Consider the following 22,384-nt stretch of genomic DNA (forward strand, 5'->3'; position numbering starts at 1 on the left):
CAACTCTTTTCATTCTCTTCAAATGTTGCTTGCTAATCTTGGCATTGTGGCAGCACATTTACGTTGGTCTAAATTATTCACAATTTCAAGCCCACAGGTACTGCATTAATAAAGCGGCAAAAGGAGGAGGAGGAAGAAAAACGGACCCAGGGTCAAGGCATGTATGTCAGTCAATCATCATTGTCTATAAAAATAAACATGAAAATAGCATTAGCATTTTAGCTTGCTTGTAACATGTTTACTCCACCATTACATCAATGCCACTCTGTGCACCAAAGCGAGGCAAAGCTTGCTGGCTTTAAAATAAAGCAGTCATTCCAGATACCTGCAAAGTGATTTGCATAAATCATTGTTTCACATAACCACGTTGATTTATACAAGATAAGAATTGCGTGTTGGTTTAATGTAAACAAATATATAGTAAAGGTATACTTATTATTTAATTTTTTATTTGTAGTTAGCTGTCAAATTTGGTATTTGTTGTGTGGCGTGCTATTAAATATTATTTTATTTATTTATGTATTTATTAGAGGTCTCAGTCGATTCATTTTTTTAAAAATCATAATTAATCGCATGACTTCAATAATTAACTGACGATTAATTGCACACTAATCCCACATTTTATATCTCAATTTATATCAACATTTACAATAAATTATTTTTTTAATTTAAATATTGTTCCTTTTTTAAGTCAATAATACAGTAATTTCATAACAATTCAATAACAAATTTAAAATATGTACTGTAAAAAAACCCGAGTATGACTGATTTGTGTTTTTTTATTTTTCTGTCTTTTCTGTCACTACATGGCATAATTGCATTTGTAAGACAATGGTGACAATCTCAGTCTCAATCGGCACATTCGCCTAGGGCACCAAATCACTTAGGGCCGGCCCTGGCCTGTACCATACGCTGTCCAAATTTAATTTTCTTCTGAAAAAATTGTGACTTGGCAGTTTTTAAACAGTACTTGTATCTTTTCCAAATAATGTATAGCTCAAAGAGCAATCGTCACACGGCAGTTAAACAGTCATTATTTGAAAAGTTATATTGGAAAAGGATTAGTTTCAGATCCTTTTGAAGTAAATGTTGGTCACGCTGGACATGAGACTTATCTTATCACAGTCATGATGATCTTTGTGTGTGTGTCTTTGAGTGTCTGCTTGCCTTCATTGTAAACACCTGTATTGCTAAAATACCAATAGACATCATAGATATCTTTCAGGGCCATATATTCATAGCGAGTAAAGTCATCAGTTCTTGAGTGGAAGTGGATAAACCTGTGCAGGCACAGGAAAGTTAGGGTGACGGTGTAATTAAAGCTAATAATGGCACTGCTAAGGGAGCAGCAGATTTGTCTTCTTGGGCTAATGAGTAGAGGGCGGGTATGCGGAAATAGCTTCCTAGCTGTTGTCTCTTTGCTGCCGTGCCATTTGTCACAAGGACACTCCTGGAAAGACGAGACAAGGTCAAGTGCAAGCCTGTTCCTCCAGAATTATTCTTGCAGGCATGGCGGGTTCCCCTCTTCTACAGGACAACTGGGACAGGGACACTTTAGAAAGCTCTGGCCTGGCTTATCCATCATTAAACTGGCCTCAAATACACACAGCCCAACCAAGATTCTTACAGAGACCAGTTAGTTTCTGATTGATACTTCTTAGTAGACCTTATAAGTGTTTCTTATGAAACATCTCCACTTTGCACACTCCTTAGCATGTCTAGTTGAGTAATGACTTCTGATTATTTGAGCACCGCAACTTTCTTTGTGCATTAGAGAAAAACAAAACAAAACAAAAAACAATCCATTTTCTGCAGGTTTTCAAAAAGACATGACAGGTACTAGGTGATGGGATCTGCTGTAAGTAGGCCATAAGTGATATTACAGTAAATAATTAAATACGCCCAGGGCAAGTAACATCCCAATTGCTGTCAGGCACAAAATATCATCCTGCGGGCCACAAATGGCCCCCAGGCCGTAAGTTTGAGACCCCAGACAAGTCCATTGTCCATTGACCGGTCCAGGGTTTGATTTGCCTCTCGCCCTAGGTCGCCTGGGATAGGTTCCAGCTTACCCGTGATCCTGATGATGATAAAGATAATAGAAAACGGATGGAGAGATGGATACTTCACCAAACTGGTAAAACAATGGGGCTACACTAATAATTACTGTTTTTCAAGTGGCAAGTCGCTTTTTCTTTTATTGTGATTTTCCTTAGATAGACCTTTTTATGTCAATTGAGGTGTGGAATTAGGACCCAAACACAGACAAGACAAGGGAATATAAAAAATTTGGAGGATGCCTGAGGAATATATTGCTGTCATCTATAATCATGCATTTGTAGTACTTGTGTAGAAAAGTCCCAATGTGATGTTAAAAAAAATGAGGGGTCAGAAAATATTTTTTGTCACAACAAACAACATGTCCAAGTAATGAAGCAATTAAAGACAGAAACTCTCCGTTCCAGTCATGGCGACCAGTCTACTCACGTCCTGTCCAGTCAAGGTGACCGGTCTACTCATGTCCTGTAAAGTCATGGCGACCGGTCTACTTTCGTCCTGTCAAGTCAAGGTGAACGGTCTACTCACGTCCCTTCCAGTCATGGCGACCAGTCTACTCACATCCTGTCCAGTCAAGGCGACCGGTCTACTCATGTCCTGTCCAGTCATGGCGACCAGTCTACTCACATCCTGTCCAGTCAAGGCGACCGGTCTACTCATATCCTGTGCAGTCATGGCGACCAGTCTAATCAAGTCCTGTCCAGTCATGGTGTTCAGTCCAGTCACGTCCCATCAAGTTATGGTTGTCTATTGACTGTTTTCCCATTTTCCCTATTCCCTACTAATAAAAACACCTCACATTGCACTTGATTCCTGTTTCCTTGCATTTGGGTCCACCATCCCTCATCCACTCACGTTCCATCATGACAAAAAAATGAAATGAGTTACATAGTATTTCTTATCAGCAGTTACAAAGAAGAAATGAAAAAGAAAAAAAAGAGGCTATTTACTAAACACTGTTAACCCTTTCCAAAATTGGGAATAGCCATAATTTCATATAATGTAATTATTGTTTCAGTACAGTATCAAAACTATATATCATCCATAAATAATAAATCATCTACATAATAACATTGGACTAATTTCCAACTGTCTTACATGCCTCAAAATTACATTTTGCTTGTACTGCACTGCGTTTTTCAAGACGTTTTTTGTTTGCACAAGTTTGTAATACAAAATCCTCCACACAGAGAATAATCTTTCAAATGTGAGAATGTCTTTTATGAAGCGACTCTTTCTACTAAAGCGCCCTATGAAGTCGTGAAGCGTAATCATTAAAGAGTATTTGAATACCAGCAGGCGTCGTTTCCCATGTGAAAAGCCTTGTAGTTGGCTTTGGCTGTCCCTGAGGTGACAGTTTGGTATGCATTTCATGAAGCAAATGCTAATTTGACACCTGAGCTTGTGGCTAGGCAGAAGCAGTTCCTTCAACAGCCAGCATTGTTCCTTAGTTGGCAGCAGTCGACCACTGGTGTATGAGTGTGTGTATGAATGTGTGAATGTGAGGCTCAATTGTTAAGCGCTTTGGGCACCATATGGTTAGAACGCTATATCAATGCAGTCCATTTACCATTTAGTTACCATAATCCAATTATTTGTTTGATTTTTCTTTTACAGACTTATACCGTTTACAGTTTCCTACTTGTAGCAATTACACATAACCTTTCAATGATCACCTCCAACTATAAAAAGTAAGGGCACCCCATATTTGTGCCCCATCTTATTAAAAACAGGATGAGGGTTGATATAAAATGATGTCAACATTGACAGAGAAGTCACTGTAGCACTGTTTCATCCTCCCGGGTCTAATTGCTATCACTGTTTCACTTTCCATCTCTGCATGTTCATACAGAACTGTGTAAAATTGTGCTTGAAGCAGCAGTTTCAGTAAGGATGTACCGAAAGACTGTTTCTCATTTTCTTATATTGTGGGAATCGGTGGTTTTAAAGACACAGACAGCTAGGACAGCAGCTCACGTGCCTGAAGTGAAGAAAATCCCAACGCAGCATTTACATCAAAATTAGGTCTCTTAACCACAACCTTGCCAAACATATGATTAGAAATTGACCCTAAAATTGATTGATTGATTGATATGTTTAGCCAGACATGGATGTTAGTCTATGAATTGATTGTGCTTTGCTGTCTGTCGCTAGTCTATTATAGATTCAGAAAACATTTATCTCCGCGGGGCAGCCAAAGGAGCAGAGGGTGGCTCAGTTACTCTTGTAAGCTTACAACATTAATAAATGAATAAATTGAGAGGAAAACCGAGGTAGAAACAGATATAAGCATGAGGCAAAAACACACCAAACCTGGTCAAAGCAGTTTTTGAGAATTTGGCCGCTGAGCTGATCAGGCAGACGGCTGCTCATTTTGGTCCTGTTAAAGGGTCTTTACCATATCCTCAGTGTGAAATGTGATAGTGCATGTCTAAATTGAGAACTGATGTTAGCAAGCTGGGTGGAGATGTTGGTTATGAATCTGGTGTAGAAGGAGCCGTGGCTCCAAATCCCTGAACAGGATAATAGGCATTAAAAAAAAAAAAAGGATGGATGAATTTGATGTACGTGGACAGCTTATTAATATTAACTATCTATGAGCCGCTCACTATTGCTCTTTGGTCACCGTTCAATGATGGGTCACATGTAGACAATTGTCACTGGCAGGGAAGTGAACCCACACTGCCTGCCCAGAGGTCAGGCAAGTGAACCACTACATGACTCATTAAACTTCCAACCGTCCATTTTCTATACCGCTTGTCCTCATTAGGGTCAGGAGGAGCTTATTCTAGCTGGCTTTGGGCCATCACACATTTAGAGTCTTCAATTTACATAAAATGTTTTTATAATGTGAGGTATATTATGATTTGTGTTGTGTTTTCAAGATATTATGCTTTGTTTTCTTGCCGTTCATGCCATGTCTTTAAATCAAATCAAACTTTATTTATATAGCATTTTTCATACGCAAAAATACAACACAAATTGCTGTGTAGCTAAACCGTCCATAGTACAATATCAAAATAACCCCCCGACACCCCCATACGCACACCCCCACACATAAGCACAAAAGCACCCCAGAGGAGCGCATCATCACTGAGATTATGACAGCCCATGGCCACAGGACATGCCATCCTAGAGACCATATTGACCGTGGTAGGCCCCACACCGAGTCTAGTGCCCCCCAGTCCCTAAGGAACCTCCAAGATGGCCAGCCACCTCTCGTATTGCGGAGGTCCCCCATGAGAAACCAATGGAGCTAAAAGCTAAAGGACAAAATAATAGGCTAAAAGCAAAGGGTCGCTGCTATGTGAAAAACACTTATGTCCATTTTATCTTTAATTTTTTTCATTTTTGGGATGTCTGCAATCAGTTTCATCCCATAAACATAAAAATGTAAAAAATGACAAAAATTGACATAAGTGTTTTTTACATAGCATGTTGGCAATTGGTTTCATCCTAAAAACATAAAAAAATTAAAAATGACAAAAATAGACATAAGTGATTTTCACATAACATGTCCGCAATCAGTTTCATCCCCAAAACACAAGAATGTAAAAAATAAATAAATAAAAATAAAATAAAAAATAAGACAAAAATTGCCATGTGTTTTTCACACAGCAGCAATGAAAGCTAAAGAATCAGGATTATTAGAGGAGCTAAAAACTAAAAAAAAGTAAGATTAATACATTAAAAAAAGAGATCACTTAAAAGCACAACTAAAAAGGTGTGTGTTGAGCCTCTAAAAAATCCCTGATGTCCTCTGTCAGGCTTTCTCCTTAAAATGTTTTATTTCCACTCGTTCTCTCAGACCTGTCCCTTGTGTAAACCAATCAGCTCCTACATTCACTTGTGTCTTGTCCAGGTGTAAGTTAGTGAAAGAAATTGGAAACATTAAACATCTCAACACTTTTTTCTTGTTATGGTAAATATTAATAATCAATTCAAAACTTTCCAAGCTGTCAGTAGCTCATAACTCACTGAGATAACCCCAACTCATTGTAATTTTCTTAGTGTGTTTTAATGTCCCGAGGCTATCCCCCTCCCTCCCCTCAAAAAACATCCAGTCTCCCTGTTTGAAAAAAATAAAAGAAAACCCGTACCAAGCGAGTGAGAAAGCACTATTTGCGTCGAGGAGGAAGCGTGTAGCATGTAAAGCGGCACTGCGGCACCGCCGTATCCCTGCGCCCCGGTCCCCGAGTCTCCGGGATCCTGGAAGTCTGAGCTGGAGAAGAGCGGAGGGTGCCTTTCCTTTGCGGGATCTATTTTTTCAGCTCCAAACCAACTCGTGCTTTATTCTTTTCTATAATTGACCTACGGACTGCAACTTATCCGGACGGTCCCTCCCCCACTCGCAAGGGTTTGCATTTCTTGGTTTTGCATGACGTGTCTTGGAGAGAGAGAGAGAGAGAGCGAAAGAGCAAGAGAGAGACTGGGAGAGAGCTAAAGAGAGTAAGAGAGAGAGGGTAAAAAAAAGAGGCATGCTTTTGTTGCGTGTGCTGTATGTGTTGTAGTGGAAAATGCAGCTCGGGGAGCCCGGGCAGGAGGCAGTGCCAGCCGGCTGCTGCTGCTGTGTGCTTCACTGGATTACAGAACCGGAGAGCTCTATTGACAGCAGCAGGCAGACAAAAAAAAAAAAAAAAAACACTGAGCGAAGGCAAGGGGAAGTCTTTTACTAGACTAGAGAAAAAAGAAAAATAAATAGCGAAACCTTGACCAGTTTTCTACTAGAGAGCGTTTTTTTGTGTGTGGAGCTATTTGTGTGGTATGTGTGTCAGCTGATGAGTGGCTTAATGGGCATCAGGTTAAATGCTGATGCTGGATTTATTATGGTAAAGGTGCATCTGCTTATAACAACACATATATTGGATATTTGAATGTGTTTATATGTTGGTTGCTGCATTGTTAAATGCTTGTTGTGTACATCTATCCCAAATTATACAGTATATTTTGTTTGTCATTTATACTGGGGGGGGGGGGGGGGGGGTCATGTTTGAATCACTTTGCAGGATTGCTACGCTCCACTAAATGTGCAAAGCAGTAATGAGCCACATTAGATGACAGCCTGTGTCCAAGGAGACAATGTGAAGTTGAACATGGTGCTTGACTGTGACAAATTGGTTCTGGTGTGTTTGGTGATGCATTACAGGTGCAATAATACCTCTGCGCATTACACCCGCCAGTATATGAAGGTGCGCTTGTTCTTTATTAAAGGCTACATTTGGTTACATGTCATATGATGTAAGGGACTGACACACACAACCCTACTGCATGACTACAGTCTGTAGCATCAGGCCCAAGTTAATGCTTCGGATGTGTTTGAATTGTTGCCTAAGTGTATGCGACTGTCAGAATAACATCATAGCATGCAATGATTGACAGTGAACGTATGTCATGCCAGAGTTAACCACAGTGTTGACACACAGTTAAGACCAACATGATTCACACAATGGCCAGTCATTGAGTTATCTATCTATCTATCTATCTATCTATCTATCTATCTATCTATCTATCTATCTATCTATCTATCTATCTATCTATCTATCTATCTATCTATCTATCTATCTATCTATCTATCTATCTATCTATCTATCTATCTATCTATCTATCTATCTATCTATCTATCTATACATCCATCCATCAATCCATCCATCCATCTATCCCTAGAAATAACAACAGAACTAGAATAATAACAGAACTCACACCATAAAGTGGCTGCAAATATTTAACATTTCAAAGATACGGAGTGGGAAATATTTGCCATTTCACACTGAATGGCTGACAACTAGTCTTGTGGTGTCATAATTAATTGACTACTCGACAGCTAATCAAATATTAAATTAATCAACTGCTTTCTTAATCAATTCAGTGTTTATAGCCGTTGTCTAACAATGATGAATATTTTTCACTATTTTCTGACCAAACTGGTAACTTAATCATAATCCGTTTTTGATGATGAAATATTAATCAAGTTTATCCACGCATTTTCTTAACCGCTTATTCCTCGCAAGGGTCGCAGGGGTACTAGAGCCTATCCCAGCTGTCTTCGGGCAATAGGCGGAGTACACTCTGAACTGGTTGCCAGCCAATCCAGGGCACACAGAGACGAATAACCGTTCACACCAAGGGACAATTTAGAGTGTTCAGTTAACCTGCCATGCATGTCTTTAGAATGTGGGAGGAATCAATCAGTTTAATCAATTAAAAAAATAATGGTTGTTTGCTGGAGTAAAGTTCACATGTAGTTGAACCTGAAGCAGCCAGGAAAGTGTACAGCGTTTTCTTCACTATAACACAGTTATATTTGCCGTTTTATTTTTTTATACAGTAGTGTACCTTATTATTATTATTTTTTTAACATTATGAAGATTTGAACATCAAGAGTGTTTAAACTCTATGAGGAAAGTGTATAAATTAACAGCCTTTATAATTAGATAAAAAAATATATAGATAATGACTGACTTATTGCAGGTATTTATTGGAACGTATCCCAGGGATAAAAGAACGAACATTGTATATCAACCTAGGAGTCCTGCACATCAATCAGTACCCCCAAAGTACCTCGGTTTCAAAAAGGTTGGTGAGCAGTAATCTCAAATAAATAATTATTTTTAAAAAACAGCACTCTGAAAAACTATTTTGTTGTAATGCCTTTAGTGCAAAATATATATTTTTTGATTAATCAATACAGTAAGCAATTAAATAATTGATTCTAAAAATATTAAATCGTGACAGACAGCCCTAAACGAGTCCAGAATGAACTTCCACTTAAATTCAATTGGGATAGATAGGCTTCAATTTGCCCACAATCCTAATGAACATGAGTGCAACCAAAATAGTCGGGGGTGGGGGAGTTGGGGGTGAAAATAGCAATGTTATTGTTTTGAAAATAATTTATAATCTATATCCAGCCAGGCAATACCATTCAACAATATAAAAAAACATTTTAACTGAAGACTTGGCTAGTGTGTGAATATTGTTGGTTCATCACAGTATCTTTACCAGTGTGTGTAAAAAGTGAAGATTTGCTTTAAATTCATGATAATCTTTTTGTTTCTTGGGTGACACTGTAAATACATGTTGGCTTAAAAAAGGGTGGGGTGTGTTAATTGAACCCAGATTGAGTGTAGCCAGAATACTTTCTAGCAGAGGAGAATTGAGATCACAATCTTGATAGTTGATAGATTATTGGCACTCGGTGAGCAGGACAGAGTCTTTAAATTGTTAGATTTATACTTTGGTAATGGGGACGATACACCATGCGTAATCCTTAAAAAATACTTTTCCATCTAAGTAAAGACTATTCAGGTGTGAAATGTGCTGTAATGCAAGTTTATTTTACAAATCAATTAACTTAGTGTAGCCTCAAATTTCTTCACTATATTCATTTAAATCTGCTCGGTACAGACAGAATATAAAATTAGGTACACTTGCACAATTAAATTAGATCTATTAGAAGAACTGTATTAACAAATTTGATTGGATCAGTTAAGTAGTAATTTTTTGCATTAGTGTAGCACTTTCTAATATTGTGACTCTCATGGTGAGCTACACGAGGCTAGCTAACTAGCTAGCTAACTAGCTAGCTAAGCGAAGTACAGTCATAGATCTGTTTTTTGCAGTGCAGTTCTACACTAATTCAAGTTAATATCACAATGATAAACATGGTTAATAAGGTTATAATAATAATTATATCTCTTGTTAAGGCAGGCATGTTGTCTTGTATTGTATCTCATAATATTACAGCTAAGTGGCGATAATGTTGTGGTTAGTTTCAAATGAATTAGCTGCGCAGATTTGTGTTGTACAAACCCCAATATGTGCTATGAATAAAAAGCATGTAATCGTGAAATCCACGTTGAAGTGAGAAGTTTGGCAAAAGAAAAACCTCAGAGATGTTAGTAGATTAGTTTTCAAAAACATAATGATGTCGTATCAGGTTTTACGGCCTGGGAGATTAAGAAACCAGACGAGACTGTAGCCATCCTCATCAAACATTCATCTCGCATTATGGAGAATGGTACAAACCTTCTGTATAGTCTGCCACACCTTTTGCAAAATGGCATCATTAACTGAAAAGTGCAGTTCGACTGTGCTGAGTGATCATATTGCAAATTGCTTTCTCTCTCTTTACCCAACAGGACGGCCAGTTTGCTGTGTTTGCGCACGAAGGACAGGAGACGAGGCAAGATGCGGCGTCGCGTGCCGGACTCGCCGCAGCGGCTCGTGCTCCCTCAGCAGACTTTTGCTTTGACTTGAAAAGCTTCTCCTGTGGCGGAACGGACGCGATAACGCTGTTTAATCGATGATTTTACAGCACTGTTGTAGGATTTGATGGATTGCCGCTGGGGACCGTTACTGGACTTGGAATCGAGCTTGATTTAGTGACTGGATGCTGTTTTACCTGTAGAAGGCTGGATATTACACGGTTACCTTGGATCCAATGTATTGATAATATTCACTGGGATATCCTCCTGTGGGATTCAAGTGGATTTGGAGCATTTCCAGTATTTGATCCTTGAAGACTTTGCTTCTCGTTAAGAGCAAGGGTTTATCTGGATCTTTCCTATGAAGGACATGGATGGCCCTCAAACTAGCGGCCTGCGCAAGAAGAAGAAGTCGAGGTCAGAGAGGAATCGGGAAAGAAGATCAAATGGGATAAGCAAGAATCATGTTAAGGGCTCTGTCTTTCACTTCTCATCTGACTCGGAGCGGGAAGGCAACAGGGAGCCCTCCTCATCCCGTCCGAGACCCCCACGCAGAAAACGAAAGGAGTCTACTTCTGCCGAGGAGGACATCATTGATGGCTTTTCCATCACGGGGTTTGTGACCTTGGAGGCTCTGGAGGTGAGTGCTGATAACCTTCTGAACTCTCGCTGTGTTTCTGGCTTGAATGTGTTTGCGGCAGCTCTGACTGGTGCAGGCATTTTGACTGCAACCTGCCTAATCTGGCTATTATGAGGTTGTGGAGTTCAGAAGTCTTGGCTTTTCAATGTATACAGTAAATTCCGTAGAGTAAATTTGACTCTATTTAGAGTGGGGACGAAATAGACTCAGTTTTAGAGTAATATTTACACTTGAAAGAAAGTAAAATAAAATAAAAGTCACTCAAGGGTTGAGACAGACGATCTCCTCCCAGAGCCACGCAGCTATTATATAACTCGTGTCATCTGGAATCTTCCTAACTCCGAGAGACCAAAAACGATCTTTTTGGTCTCCTCTCGGAGATAAGCAAACAGTAGGAGGGGCATAGCTCAGGTGGTAGTGTGTCAAGCTGAATGTCGTCAGTTTGTTCCTCAACCCTTGAGTGATTTTTATATTATATATTTTTCCAGTTCTGTATTTTACTCTCTTCCAAGTGTAAATATTAGCCTATTCTAAAACTGAGTCTATTTGGTCCCACTCTAAAAAGAGTCAAATTTACTCTAAATAGAGTCAAATTTACTCTACAGAATTTACTATGTAGCGCTTTGCACTAGAGATGACGATCGGTGTCTCTGAGAAGCGTCTGTTGTTGTGTTCAGTTCTGGATTCATTTTCAGAAGAGTTTTCCAGCAAAGTGGTGCTCCACGTGAGGGATGTTCAGCTGTGCCTGTAGTGGCTGTTATGCGTTTATTCGCTCACAACTGAGAAAAGCCATTTGATCCATGTTACTGCAAGTTTAATCACAATGGCGTGATTTATAGTCGTCTGGCTTGTCCTTTGATTGGCACAGGCTGCCTTCCAATGACATAGTTCTGAATTATGACTTGGATCAGCAAGGCATTTAGACAGCATGACACCATATCTTTGTGTAATGGAATATTCTTACTAAGAGGCTGTGCTACAAGCATTCAGGACAACCCTCCTTTCCTTTGCACAGATCTATACAGCATTTAAATGTGTTCCTAACGCTAGTTCTTATGAAATGAGTTCAATCAATATGACAGTGGTTTGCAAAAACAAAGCCAAAAAAAATGCGTAAGCAAAGTAGCCAACATTTTCGAGGAAAGTTTCAAATTTTAGTTTTTCTATACATGCTCCTGTTTTTTTTTAATGCAAGAAAACTTTTTTTGGGGGAAAATTTTGATTTATTATTTTTTTCCTTTTTTCTTAACAGTTGCAAGGTAGTGTAAGGGTAGAAGAGTGCTTGTATTACTTGGCATACAATAATGAATATAACGGATCACTATTATGGATGCACGATAATGGTATTTTTAACCGATACCAATAAACCAAACTATTAGAATGTGCCGATGTCGATAACTGATAAGTAAGCCGATAATTGTTTGCAAAATTAACTTGAATACAAATACTTTCGAGTCCGACTCTAAGTACAAACACATCGGAACATTTGTAACGCACCATGAAGCTGAATTTTATTGATATCTCTGCTTCAAAGACAACCAGTAACAAATTTTGTGTTTGCCATAACAAAACAGTCATGTTTTAAAAATTCAACAAAAAACTGTGAGGGTAACATTTTGGGGAGACACATCTTGAGCCACAACCACAACAGATGAACCAACGCCTTGGTCTATTATTATCGGCGGATTTCTTTATTATCTGGTTTATTTGTATAACGTCAGATTGGTTGATAATTGCCGATAATTATCGGCCACATCGTGCATCCCTAATCACTATTACTTAATTAATTTTTTTACCGTGGTTGATTTTATGTATTTTTTACACCACTGATTGGCTGGATTGGGATCAGTCAATATTTTGTATTTTATGCAAAATCGGTGATCAGGTGTAATGTCTCAGTGTGCCCGATCGATCAATGATGTCATTGATCAGCTCCGTGAAATAAGACATTGTATGTTATATTCAATGTTTCTCAGTGCTTTTTAAAGAATTGTTACATGATTTTTCACTATTTGTAGGCCGGGCCAGTCTCTTTGCCTCGTGAATGGCGCCGGCTGTCAACTGTAAATATAAAAGCTGTTAAATATCGCTCCATCTTCTGTTGGGTTATCTTTTTTTTCCGAACCCGCTGTTCGGCCATAAACTCCTGATCATGTAAAAGCCTACTTTCCACATATATAGCAAAAGCAATCATGATGATTCTTGCAAGACTTTGGCATCCTGTAGTTTGATCTGCAACAGCAAACGCCTGATTGTTATTTTGTCAAAACAAAGCTGCAAAAAAATATTCACATGCCAGTTGCCCGCAATTTAAACCAAGAATGTTTGTCCACTTAAATATGCCTTAAGCTATCAACTAAACCTCAGAAAGTCTAGGGTACATATAACAGATTTGACACTGAGCCTCATTGTGACGCTACAACCAGTAGATGATAAGCTTACCTCAAACTGATTCTTGAAAGCTCCTGATAAACGTTCACCTGTTTCAAAGCCACTGGATGCTAGTAAAAACAAAAAAAACAGAACAAACAAAAAAAAACACTACAAAAATCCTTGCAGCAAATTGAGGTGAAATCTCTTAGAGTGGTCTAATAGATACAGTATGTTCTATGAATCCAACGTATCGTTGAGCCTAAAAGTTAGTAATGTGCGGTTTTGGGGTAAAATGAATGGCACCAGTGTGAAAAAATGATTGAGAAAATATTCATGTCTTTCTTGTTTATTTTTTAATGCAGACCAGTGTAATGTGTAATTCATACAGCTCTTGGCTTTTCATTAAAGAGTTAGTGTGTTTTATCCTCCCATGTATTTATTTACTGATAATTGGCTGGATTTGACTATTTTGTTACATCCAGAACATTTACATTTGCATAAATTGTACAGCTGGGAAGTGGGTAGTTTCTTTGGCTTTGTTTCTATAAGAAAAAACAAAACATAACAATTTCTGACTTTTACAAGGTCAAGTTTCTATGAATAACACGGTCTGACTTGCATTTCCTTATCACTGCTGTGCGATACCAATCTGTTGTTTCATTGGTGTGACCAAATCTCAGGGATCTGCGCATTAGCATTTGTCCTCACTGTATCATTATGATAGTGAGATTAAGATATTTTCGCAGCTCAAGAGGCTTTTGAAAATTTCCCTTTCAAGTCATCTACCTCTGTCCTTTCTTTGTGTGACCTTGCTTCTAAAGTTCTTTCTGTTGATGTTTTTAGCCTTTCAGTACTTTTTTTTTCAGAGTTTAATGACAGCCATAGAGTCAAATGGGTTTAGCGAGCAGCATTTTAGTTTGAAAGGTCGTGTATTATCATTGGGCCACAAACATACTAACCTAATCAGGTTACTTTTATTTTTCAATGCTCCAGTTTTTGAAAAAGCTAATTTTCATTCTCCGTTTTATAACAAAATAGAAAAGATCGAGTTGCAGATATTAAAAGGGAAGTCAACCTCTTTTTTTTGGACAATAATATGTTCTATGCAGTCCTACTGGTCTAAATATTGTATTTTGGTTAATATTGTGTTAGTGGAATATGAGTTAAGCAGCAAAATCCAGCCGTTTTTATCTATCCCAGTGAGCGGCCATTTTGCCAATTGCTGTGGAGTGAAAATGACATCACAGTTGCTCAGGTCTCATGTAACAACCAATCACAGCTGAGCCTCAGAAAACAGGTGAGCTTTGATTGGTTGTTGCCTGAACCCTGAGCAAGTGTGATGTCATCTAAAGTCAACAGCAAGTGGCAAAATGGCCGCCCCCTGAGATGGATAAAAAAAAGCTGGATTTTGCTTCATAACTCTTATTCCACAAATGTAATATTAATCACAATGTCATGTTTGGATGAGTTAGGTCACATTTAACATGTTATTGTCAAGAAATGTTTAAAGTTGACTTCTACTTAACTGGACATGGTGCAGTTCCAGGAAGGCAATGAAAATATACACAGTTTATAATGTAATTGTGCACAAGCACGAGTGGCTCCTGCTTGGATGAAGTTAAATTCTGATGAGGTCACATCCCTGTTAGTGCTTTCCATCTGTCACCACCATGCTGGAGTGACACTGATCCAAGGCCTGCTTTTCGTGTGCTTGCTCATATATTAGCTCAGCATTTTCCCCTTTTCTTTGCAATGTCACTGAGAACAAGATGAAACCCGGTTGATATTCAATTAGCATGTGGTGCGAGTTATTGTTTTGACAAGGTCTTTATTCAGTAAAAATTGGAATTGGCTTCAGCTTGTCCACAAGGTACAATGCTGCCATTTGTGACTTTATACCAGTATCTACAACTTATTAACGGATGTACAGAAAACGAGTAGGTGCAAGGTCCTAGCATCTACATTAAGCTCAATGGAACTTGACCCCTGAACCTTAACAGTCCATAATAGCACTTAATGACTGTCATTACTATTGAATGGCATGCTAATGAACGTAGTACATCATTGCTTTGGATACCAGCCCTGCAGTGTTTAAATAGTATTCAACAGAAGTAATGCGAAAAGTGAAATGTCCACGGACGCACTCGTGCGACAAAATCCGTGCTGCGCTTGTTCATGCTTGACACCTAAAGTCCTGCTTGTTAATAAGAGCAGGCTGGAAGAGGTTAGCTGGAGCACGGTACATTTGTTCAAGGATGAGCAAACATAGTTTAGATGTTATATAATCAATGCAAGCATTCGTCCCGCAAGTTAGGAATGATGACTGCCACCTTGCATAACAGAAATAGCCGCAGTGGCTCAAAATAATACACAAACTTGGTAAAGTTGCACTTATGATGGTAAATGTGAAGCAAAGTGCTGCAAAGTGGCCAGTGGGTGTCAGAGGATGGTGGCAGGGCATGGTACCATAAAACCAGCTCAGTGTTGAATCTGGCCTAAATGTCTCTGCCCTAAAAAGACCCCAATGAGGATAAGCAGTTTGGAGAATGGTTGGATGGAGCTAATTCAAATTGCAAGCTGCAAAGCAAACAAGGTCTGTCATGGAACAAGGATACGACATAAAGCGCTTTTGGGTAATGAGCCAATTTGTCAGAATCAGAATAAGTACTGGTCCCGTATATTCATGATCTAATACTTTAACCCTGGAGAACCCAAGAACCCTTTTCTTCTTTGGAAAATTATAAATTATACATTAAATGACTGCTATAAGTTCACTGAACACCAAAATATATGTTTTTTCAATTTTAACCCCTTTTTTTGAACTAGCTCAGAGTTGCTAATTTATCAAAAAATATATATAAAACATACTTCTAGGCATTCTGCAACATGATATGAAATTGATTAACAAAAAAAACAAAATTTTTCCATCTGATGGTTTGCTGAGAAGATGGTTTTGTTTGGATTGATTTCCAGCTCAACAAAACACCACCATTCTGGCTCATGTAAGTGCAATATTCATCCACTAGATGGCCCCATGCAGGGGTCAAAAGTGGCACTCTGGACTTTTGAAGTTAAATTTGTAAAAAAAAATAAAAAAAGGTCTTTGTTATTTGTGTAGCAGAATTTATAGGGGCCAAATTTAACCCCGTGGGTTCTCCAGGGTTAAATTTGAATGATTATTTCTTATTTGGCTTCTTTATACTGTACAAATCAGTATAAACTGCATTCATGCCACGACATTCCAACCATGGCCAACATATACAGTGATGTCCCAAAACTACAACACAGTTGTAGTTCACCATACTTAATCTGGTTCACAATACTTAATCTGGTGACTAAGCGTCACTTTGCATCTCCGCCCTCGTTCCTCGCCGCCATTCCATGGTCGCACCGGCACGGGTATGAATCTATTAAGGTTAGTGGCAATCGGGCTAGCCGTTGCTAGCGACATGAGATCCTAGCATCTACAAAAAGATCCATTAAACGTAACCCCCTGACCCTTAATTTATTCAAACCTAAAAACGTATACATATGTTTTTTTAATACTTGTCCTGCACATTTATAGTCTTTTTATGTTTTTTTATTTATGCTAGAGCATACAGAAGGCTTTGATACAGTTTCTGACATGAGGAGGTTACTGAAAGCAATAGTAGTTATTACAACAACAACAAAAAACGGCCACTAGGTGGCAGCAGAGTATAAGGAATCAGCCAGGGCCATGTTGCAAAAAGCTCTTTTCCCCACTGTTTTAAACAGATTTGTAAATAGTGATGATAAATTTGCTATATTTTAATGCTAATTGCTGCAAAACGGAAACAGATACAACAGATACTGTTTTTCCTGATGAAAGAAAATACTTTAATCTTTCTTTTGGTAGGTTCCATGTTTTTTTAGCAATAGAACAGAATATTCTGTGGGCCCTGCAGAATCAGTCAAAAGCCAGTAAAACAGCTGGGAGCGAAGGAGGTTGCTTCAGTGAAAATGGCTGGAGTGAATGAGTTAACAGTCTATAACAGCACCATATGACTGTCAAGTAAACATTTAACATAAACATTCAGTAAAGTAAATGTGACACACACAGATCATTGACCATTTGTATGCTGTTTCCAGTTTTGCCTTTGTATGGTGTCCTCTGGTGCTCCGAAGGGCATTTTTTTTCCAGCTATTGAGTCTTAACTTGCCCAAGCAAGAAATGATAAGATGAATGCAAGAGTGATTTTTCATTCCTCTCACATTATCGTACACAGCTGCAGCTGGCCTTTTTAGGGAGCTGGACTGGAAACACATTTTTGGGCCTTAGAAGCAACACTTAGAAGCTCTTCAAGACAAATTATGCACACTCTATTCCCATACTTTCATTGTGTTTTCCATGAAATTAATACATAATCACTATATGCTCTCCATGTATTACCATCAGCTGTGGTAATATCAGAACATACACACAGGGGTGTAGATGGGATTTTAGAACTGAGGGGAATGGGGTTTTAAAATTCTTAATTGAAATAATAATTAAGCAATAAATCATACATGATGAAAAAGAAATCACCCACAAAAACTTTAATTAATTAAAAATGTATTAGGATTTTCCTATAGTGCATGTAGCATAAAAAAAGTCTTATTTACATTTAGCTTGATTCAGGTAAGAGCAACTGATTTTTATTTGTCTGTGTAGATTCTCAATCTTGTACATGTGATAGTCTACTGACTTACATTGTTTGTTTTTGAGAAAGCACTTTAAAAAAATATATACTTGACTCATCGAGCAATTTTCAACAGTAAAAAGTTAATATTTTGCCCAGAATGAATTTGATGCATTTTCCACTTTCTGTCGACCGAAGATGACATCAACTGTGCTGAGGAAGTAGGTAACGACCAATCATGGCTCACCTGTTTTCTGGGATTGGTCGTTACCTACTTCTTCAGCACAGGTGATGTCAAGTGGAAACATTTGTATTCAAAGGTATTAATTGTACATGAAAAATAATGAAGTTACCAAATTAATTCTGGACAAAATATTAACTTTTTGCTGAAAACGGCTCAATGAGTCAAGTATCCCTTCAATTATTCTTTTGATTTTTCAGTTCCACCCTTATTTCTGAACCTTAAAACAGGCACTGCATAGCTACCTGTTTCTTCTTAGGAGCCAAACCTCAATCGAGCTGTTGGTTAAAATAAAAACAAAGATATATAATGTAGCTATTTCTACGTATATTTTCAGCTATCGTTGAGTACACGCCATCTATCTAGATAAGGAAAAAAAGTTACATCTACTAAAAAAATGTTCTTTCTATTTTTCACATTGAGCAAAAATAACTAATTAGCCTACTGTATTGGACGTGGCTAATTTCCGTTTTTTTCCCCATTTTGGACATTCTTTGTATTTTACCACTCTTTCCTTCTGGCTTGCGCTTTTTGCTATGTGAGTTTTCCGTAACAGTCCGTGCGGATGTATAAGTACAGTGAAATAAATCTGCAATGCACTGAAACTGCAAAAAGTGAAGCGCGATGCTCAAAATATAAAACAACCAATCCATCAACATCAGCAGCCACTTCAGCACAAATGCTGACTCTTGAAACTCAAAGCAGACAACAAAATTGAGAAATCAAACAGAACTTGAAACCACGAAAAATCTCTGACAAAAGGTTTAGCGTGCAAATAAAACGAATACAACATTTCTCATTCGGTTTTCTTGTCTAGCCAGCAATGACTTTATATGAGGTATCAGTTTTACAAGTGCCACCCTCAACCTGTGAATTTGGCACATTCAAAACAATTGTAGCGCCGCGGTCGATTAAAGCGGAGTCATCGTAATACGTGTGGGTGGTATCAAGTGAGGAGTTCAATGAAATGACATTGATATGTTGTCAGATCTTCAAACAACAAATATTGCCTTGTTAATTGATAGCTATTGACATTTAAAGTATAGCAGGAGTCCTCTGCCTCTGTGACGATCAACAGCTGTTATTATGTCAATAAAGAGTTTCCCCATATCATACATCCTAATGAAGATGATGAATTGCAGTTGAACAGTCTGTTATTCTGTTCTCCCACGTTAGCCGGAGTATGATACTGTTGGCAACAATTCAAAACGCAGCATTTCAAAAACAATTGATTTTCTCTGCACAGCTCTAAGAAACCTGCCTGAGGGAGAACTTCTAAGTGCAGGCAGAGAAGAGCACATTGATTGATGCTTCAGTATAAGAAGAGGGCAGCTAATGTGAAATAAAATTTATTCACAGCTTGTTTTTAAAAGGATTTAAAAAAAATCACATTCAAACACTTAAGATACCTAATATATTTTATGAATGTTTTTGCCATAGACATACACAGCTTTTGGATGACAGATAACTGTTTATATGGCGTGTTTCTGGACTGTAATATCAAATATTCATTTAGTAGCATTTTAGACAATCAGTAAGACTGAGACAGTGATGTATGATGTGCAATAATGTGTCATGACAGCTCTTTGCCAAGTTTGACGTGGTGGTACTGCAATATATTTTCTCCTTTATATTATATTAGCTAGCAAAGCACAATGTAGCAATTTGGATTCCCAATTGTTCAATCGAGTAAGAGGGTAACTCCAGCTTTTTTCTAATTCAACTGGCTTAAGTCAATAATGTCATCATATCTCAGTCTCATCTTCATATAAGTGAGATATGATTAGCCAAGAAACATAACCAATCGCAACCTTTCAGAATGGGAAGCCTGGCATCAGTTTCAACTGGTTGCTGCATAATAATTCAATTTATCTAATTGCTCTTAACTCATTCAAACCCAAAAATGTATAAATACGTTTTTAATGCTCTTTCACTCCCCAAAACATATTTATATGTTTCTTTGTTTTTTTTAAAGGTTTTTTTTTTTTATGCTAGAACATACAGAAAGCTTTGATGCAGCTTCTGACTTGAAGAAGTTGCTTAAAGGTGGGGTCTTCAGTTTTGTCCGTTTGTATTTGTTAACATAACCGTTTGTGTTTGTAAACAACCAATTCAAAACTGACTCTTTTCATGGCTCAACCCCCACTCTTCTTGTCAACATTGCGCCTGCCTTCAGCGACACGCCCCTCACTCTGGGATTGGCTGGAGGGGTAAACATAGACTTTCCGCCCACAAACGTCCCTCTCATGGGAAAACTCAACAAAATGGCAAAATACAGGCTGGGGTGGTGGTGGATGATGACAAAATCACCACCACACATTAACAGAAGTACAGAGGTGCTGATTGAGAAGGATTACGTGTGTTTACATCCAGTGTTTAAGAAGTGTTTATTTCTGAGTGAAAACTAAAGACCTCACCTTTAAAGCAAAATGGTAGTTATTACAAGAGTATAAGAGATCAACCAGGGCCATGTTGCAACATGTTGCCAGTGTTTTTAACAGGTTTGTGAATAATGATGAAACTAATCTATATTCTAATGCTAATTGCGGCAAAACGGAAACAGATAGAATTATACTTTTTTTCTGATGAAAGAAGAGACTCTAATCTTTCTTTTTGTAGATCCCATGTTTTTATAGCAATAGAACACAATATCCTTGCAAAATCAGTCAAAATCCAGTAAAACAGCCGGGAGCGAAGGGGATTGCTTCTGTGAAAATGGCTGGGAGTTAATGAGTTAATAATAATGATAATAATAATAATAATAATAATAATAATAAGAAGAAGAATAATAATGATAATAATAATAATAATAATAATAATATTACACTTTATTTTTATAGCGCCTTTAAAAACAAGTGTTTACAAGGTGCTTTCAAAAAAAAAAAAAAAAAATCCATATAATAGAACTGTCTCAGTTGGTCATCTGCTCCACCAGCATCTTATTGATCGGCTCCCGCAGTGCACGCAGATTGAACAGGAACTATTTTATTTAGTCTTGATGCACCAATTTGACCACAAATGCTGACTAAACTGTACAACTTCCTCTATTGGCATTGCTGGGCTATGTTACATGTTTTACAACACAGGTGTTATCTTTCCCTTCAGGTTTGTTATTTTGCCGCCTTGCTTGACAACCTCTTCTGCTGTTACAAACATGTGGTGGGTGATTGGATTCTAACGGCAAATAAAACACAACTTTTAGCTTTGATAGAGAAAAAGCTTCTATGAGAATGTAAATTCTGCACAGCTTCTAATTATTTTAATGCTAGATAGGATATGCATATGCTGCATGAGAGGATGATCGCGGTTGTGCTCCTAAACACTCAAGTCACACGGCTCCATCATGTCAGTAATCGAGGGGGGGGTAACTGACGGTTGTGCATTCACATGAACTCGGGCAAAACAAATAGTTGTGCAGCAAGGGACTCGCAACAAGCAACATCAATGTTGCGAGTTGACATACTGTACGACAGAAGGATTGGGACCTTGGGATGTTAGAGCCAGATTGGGGCGCTCAATCTGTACACACGACCTCAAACTACGAAATATTCACATATGACATTCGAGGTGTTAATGCATTATTTGTAGCTTTGTACTTTTCAGTGTTTATATTGTCTCAGTGATAATGACACCATGAAGAGCACTCCACTCAGAAGATTTCTCCGAGGTCACACACACATAAGCACATTTATTTCTTTAAACCGGAATTGTCAAAGACAGAACACGGCTTTCTCTGAAATTTAAGAATGATAACTCACAACAATTCCCTACAAGCAGCACATTATTTGTTAACATGTATTGTACGATAACCTTTGGCTAATGTCAACATGGAAGAGTGGATGAAGTGCATCGACTAGTGGTTTTACCGCTTGAAAACCTTAACCTCGCTGATATCACTAAGGACTAGGGCTGGGTATCGATTTTAATTTCCTCAATCAATTCGATTTCGATTCACAAGAGTTCAGTCTGATTTGAGTTTGTATTTGATTCGATTCATTTCCATTCAATCAGATATTGATTAATTATGGAACACCAATTCGTCTTAAATATTAATTAACAATTAAAAATTTAATTACATTTTGCAGAGGCAGTAACTGGTTAAATTATTTGGTTTATTAATGCAAATTATTAAAGAAAGTAACACGTTATGATCCCTTAAGTGTTACACAAACATTGGCATCAGCAAGAATGAGATGAACATATTTTCAGAGTTCTAATTCAATAATTG

The 22,384-nt window shown here is 38.0% G+C and overlaps 1 protein-coding gene across 8 annotated transcripts in view; it reads left to right on the plus strand.

Moving 5' to 3' along the window:
- Positions 1 to 6,243: 6,243 nt before the first annotated feature.
- Positions 6,244 to 22,384, plus strand: part of auts2a (activator of transcription and developmental regulator AUTS2 a) — a 380,719-nt gene continuing 364,578 nt past the window's right edge. For 6 of the 8 annotated variants that reach the window (XM_077547715.1, XM_077547720.1, XM_077547718.1 and 3 more), the window contains exons 1-2: positions 6,244 to 6,415; positions 10,197 to 10,902. In XM_077547715.1, coding sequence (XP_077403841.1) covers positions 10,624 to 10,902 — 279 coding nt within the window. In that variant the 5' untranslated portion in view covers positions 6,244 to 6,415; positions 10,197 to 10,623. Of the gene's footprint in view, positions 6,522 to 10,196; positions 10,903 to 22,384 lie in introns of all 8 variants that reach the window. The other 2 variants (XM_077547717.1, XM_077547716.1) reach the window with 2 other exon arrangements.

This window comes from Vanacampus margaritifer, chromosome 16 (assembly GCF_051991255.1).
Source record: "Vanacampus margaritifer isolate UIUO_Vmar chromosome 16, RoL_Vmar_1.0, whole genome shotgun sequence".
NCBI classification, from domain to species: Eukaryota; Metazoa; Chordata; class Actinopteri; order Syngnathiformes; family Syngnathidae; genus Vanacampus; species Vanacampus margaritifer.